General features: G+C 31.9%; 1 protein-coding gene across 1 annotated transcript; it reads left to right on the forward strand.

Moving 5' to 3' along the window:
• Nucleotides 1-1287: 1287 nt before the first annotated feature.
• LOC136028995 (large ribosomal subunit protein uL11m-like) lies at nucleotides 1288-3219 on the forward strand (the record flags this gene model as incomplete). Its single annotated transcript, XM_065706994.1, is given in 2 exon segments — nucleotides 1288-1477; nucleotides 2875-3219. Coding segments are annotated over 2 exon segments (456 nt in total), but the record flags the coding sequence as incomplete, so codon positions are not given.
• Between the last annotated feature and the right edge of the window lie 1044 nt (nucleotides 3220-4263).

Genomic DNA, 4263 nt, shown 5'->3' on the forward strand with positions numbered 1-4263 from the left:
GGATATTAAGTTCTTGAAGTTTGAAATTGGATGTAAAGCGGTGTCAGACAGACTACTGTAGTAGATATATCTTCAATCCAATCCACCCCGCTAATCCTGTCTCTTTCTAATCCCCCCCTAAAATCCCGGATTATTATTATTACTGAATATTTTTGACAATCTTCGCTAGTGTAGATTGTGCATGGTTAAATATTTTACAGCTTATACGTGCCACTGCTATTGTGGTCGATGCGTATGTATTGATTTTTTGTTTCGATTGCCTTGCTTGAATTTGACACAGACACATGACAGTGCTGCGGCCTACTTCTGAAGTAGGTTGAAGTAGGTAGCTCTTGATTATTTTAGTGTACATGTATATTTGTTTGTAGATAGTCATTTCTTGATTTAAAGTACTATTTTTTGTAAGTTATTTAGGATTAATATGTTATTTATGTCATAAAATGTAAGTTGTCTTATTGTGCTGTTTAACTTACTAAATCTGACGTAAATAATGAAGTATGATCTGTACTCGAGAGCATAACATACAGTATAAAATTTTATCATCGGATCTGTAATTTGTCGGATAACAAGCTACTCTTTTGTAAAATAATCCTGAATATAAAAGGTCTTTTGCAATACTCTTTAATTTGACAAATTCAATAGCTCGATACTGCCCTGCAAAATGTTTTTTCAGTTTTTGGCCCAAATCCGTCAAAACCATTAAATATTATCTTTTAACAAAAATAGTTAGCATCTATTCTTTCTTTTTTGTCTTTACCCAATATCTGTTTTTCCTGTGCTTTGTTTCTTCTCCAAGGATTTTTTTATAATTGGATTTATTTTTTTATATTTATCTTTTATCTTTTTTGTCTTTTAGTATCTTCTAACAAAAATAATTACCATCGATTCTTTCTTTTTTGTCCTTGGGTAATATCTATTTTTTCTTGTGCTTTGTTTCATTTCCAGGGTTTTTTTGATATTTGGGTTTTTTATATTTTTAAATTCGTCTTTTTTATCTCTTATCTTTTTTGTCTTTTATTATCTTAAAAAAAATAGTTAACATTGATACTTTCTTTTTTGTCTTCGGGTAATATCTGTTTTTTCCTGTGCTTTGTTTCATCTCTAGGGATATTTTTATGTATGGACACGGCTGAGTTTTTTATGTGCAATGGTCAGTGGACATTTGCGTGTCTGTCAAAAAAGAAACTTATTTCCAAGCTCCAATATTCTGATTTTGAAGCTTTTAACTGTTTTCCACAAAGATTTAAAAAAGGGTGAGTCGACGCATGCTAATTGATTTTTTTGCAGAGGGGAGTAAATATTGCTGCTTTTGTGAAAGAATTTAACGAGAGGACGAAAGATTATAAAGAGTCGGTGCCCATTCCCTGTAAAATCTCTCTAAAGGCAGACCGATCGTTCGACCTGGTTATGAATGCCCCACCTTTGTCTTATTTCCTGAAGCAAGCAGCAGGGATACAAAGGGGATCTATGCTACCTAGTGAGTATTCTGTTCTTTTAATGTTTTTCCTTTCCATCTAACTTTGCTTGTCAATAGATTTCAGCACCTTTGTTTCTAGGCCTAGTTAAGTCTATCCTAATTAGAACATTTCGAGACTTCTCTCTAATCTTTTCCTCATTAAGAGATACCGATCAGTAAACAAAATAAATGCTAATATTTCTTACTTCAAAATTAATTGTTATTAGAAATATATAAAGGATGAGTAAAAACATATAATCCTATTACATGAAACCGTATATTGAGGAATATAAACAAAAATTACAAAAAATTGATTAAATAAACAAACTAAACTGATTCAAAAAAGCAGACAAAAATAAAAATCAGACTTGAAGTAGTTTAAATTAAAAATTCTCAGTGTTAAGCCCTTGAGAACGGTGCGGAAGAGGGGGAGGGATTTCAGGAATTTGTTTTGAAGTCGGCCCTTAGATAACTAAGGAAACCCACTACTACTTTTAATTAATGCATCCTGATAACTTACTTTCCCTAAAAAATAATTCTCGATATCGTTTTTTACTGTTTTCTTTAATTTTATTTTCAATATATATTTAATTTTAGAAAATTTGCGCACTCACTCTAGCTGAATTTTTAGACCTTCCAAGTTTAAATTTAGCTGTTCAAGTAAAATTGTGTTCATATAGGGTCTTTCGATTTAACAGGAGACTTCTGCGTTATAAAGCGTCGGTTCGCTCCCGAAATGTTGCGTATGTACTTTTTTTACAACCTAGATATACATAGTGTTATTCGATTTGCCCCTGTTTTCTTCAACAAATCAAAACTCGACGTCTACTTCTCATTCCTCCAACATTTTCTGAAATTTTCAAGTCAAACTCCAAGCCATTCTTAGATATTGTCGATAACATATCACGGAAATTAGAACAACAAAACGTATTTGAATTTTGTTAGGAATGCGTGCTGTTTAGATCATTTTCACCTGTAATGTTGTTTTTTTCTTTTATTCGACAAATGTTTTTATATTTAATGTATATGGGACTTCAGATCATTGATAATCAAGCCTGTTAAAATGTACTGAATAAATAGGCACAAATATTATCTTGTAACTATAATTTATCTTTTCTTAAGATTGATATGGGGCAATAGAATACGAAAATACAAAAACGACCGATAATATAGGGAAGAAAAATTTTGAGTCAGCATCAGGCTACTATTTTGGGAGCGTGGTCTAATATTTCAATGCCAACCTCGATGAATTCAACAATCTGATAAAGGATCTGAATTTTTCCAGTATTATTTTTTCCTTATTTTTTTTCCATCCTACAAAAATAATGACGTCCTTTTTATTTTGCGATACCTTTATTTGTCAGTCCTTACTTTTAGTATGACTAACCTACTTTCTCATTCTTTGTCTTCTTTTCCAGGCAAAGAAGTTGCTGGAATGATTACATTAAAGCATGTTTATGAAATAGCGAAAATTAAATCGCAAGACCCATCTCTTTCTATTTTGCCATTAGAAAAAATATGTCAAGACGTCATTGACAGTGCCAGGACTATTGGGATTAAAGTTGTTAAAAATTTAGATGCTGAGGAATATAGGGAATTTTTGGAGCAACGAAAAATTGTTGTCGAAGCCCAACTCCAGGAGCTTAAAGAGAAAAAAGAAGCCAAAATGTTGCGTACTGGATAGACCTTGTTAATATTATATAATAAGTGTTTGTATTATAATTTTTGACTTATAGTCCTTCTAAATATAATTTTAAATTTAATAGGTGTTTTAGTAATGTCTACTGTAATGAGGTGGTAATGTGTACAGTGTTACCACAACGGTTAGTTCTTACAATGTTAAAATTGCCCAGTTTTGCGTGCTAAGCAGCGATTTTCGGTGCTACAGCAAAAACAAATTTTGCACTTGTCGCGGTATTTGGACATTTTTGTTTATTTCCAGCTTTTTCAACAATCTACCTTTTATCAACTGCTTTTCTAGCCATCTAACTTTTTTCAACTGCTTTTTCAACCGTCTGCTTTTCCAACCATATCTAGTGTAAATTTGAAGTTCTAGAGGGGCAGCTGCCTCCTATAAATACCAGCGTTTTGGCCATGTAGCTAATTCGCGCACAAACCCTGCGAAATGCTCCAAATTTCGCAGGGTTTGTGAAATGTGGAGGATAAAAGCACGGATTTTAAGTAAATTTTATAAAATCCATTCATAATCTTTGGAGCAATGAAAAAGTGTTTATGGTTGTACCCAGAGATATTTGGCCACTCATCCTTGAAACATGAAAATGCCAACTTTTAAGGGGTTATACGTCTCTTTTTTGCTTTTATGCTTTCTCTGTTTTTGGAAATTTTGGTAGCCTTTTGTGAAGGCTTTTTCGCTTATCTTTGTCAATTTCATTATGTAAAGGAATCCTGCAAGTGTATTTCTCGCAAAAAAAATACGGAACAAGAAGAAAAACTTCTTTTAGTTTTATTCCTGTAAAACTTATTCCCATGTTTATTCCTATATATTCCTATTTATTCCTATAAAGCAATCCTGCTTAAAAAAAGAATTCGTTTTGGTCACATTGTAATAGTATCTAGCTCAAAATAGATAAAAAAAAATCAAGATGGTTATGACCCACCTCTTTAAACTTTTGCATTGCTTAATGATTTTAGCAAGACATTTCTGAGACTTACTCCAGGTTCATACATGTGGATTATATGTAATTTATTTGCCAATTTATTAGTTTTAGTTTTCAATTTTAGAAGTTTTAATTTTTGCTTTGCTTAATGATATTTCTTAGACTTACTCCAGGTTCATATATGTGGAT

This window comes from Artemia franciscana, chromosome 7 (assembly GCF_032884065.1).
Source record: "Artemia franciscana chromosome 7, ASM3288406v1, whole genome shotgun sequence".
Lineage (NCBI taxonomy): Eukaryota > Metazoa > Arthropoda > Branchiopoda > Anostraca > Artemiidae > Artemia > Artemia franciscana.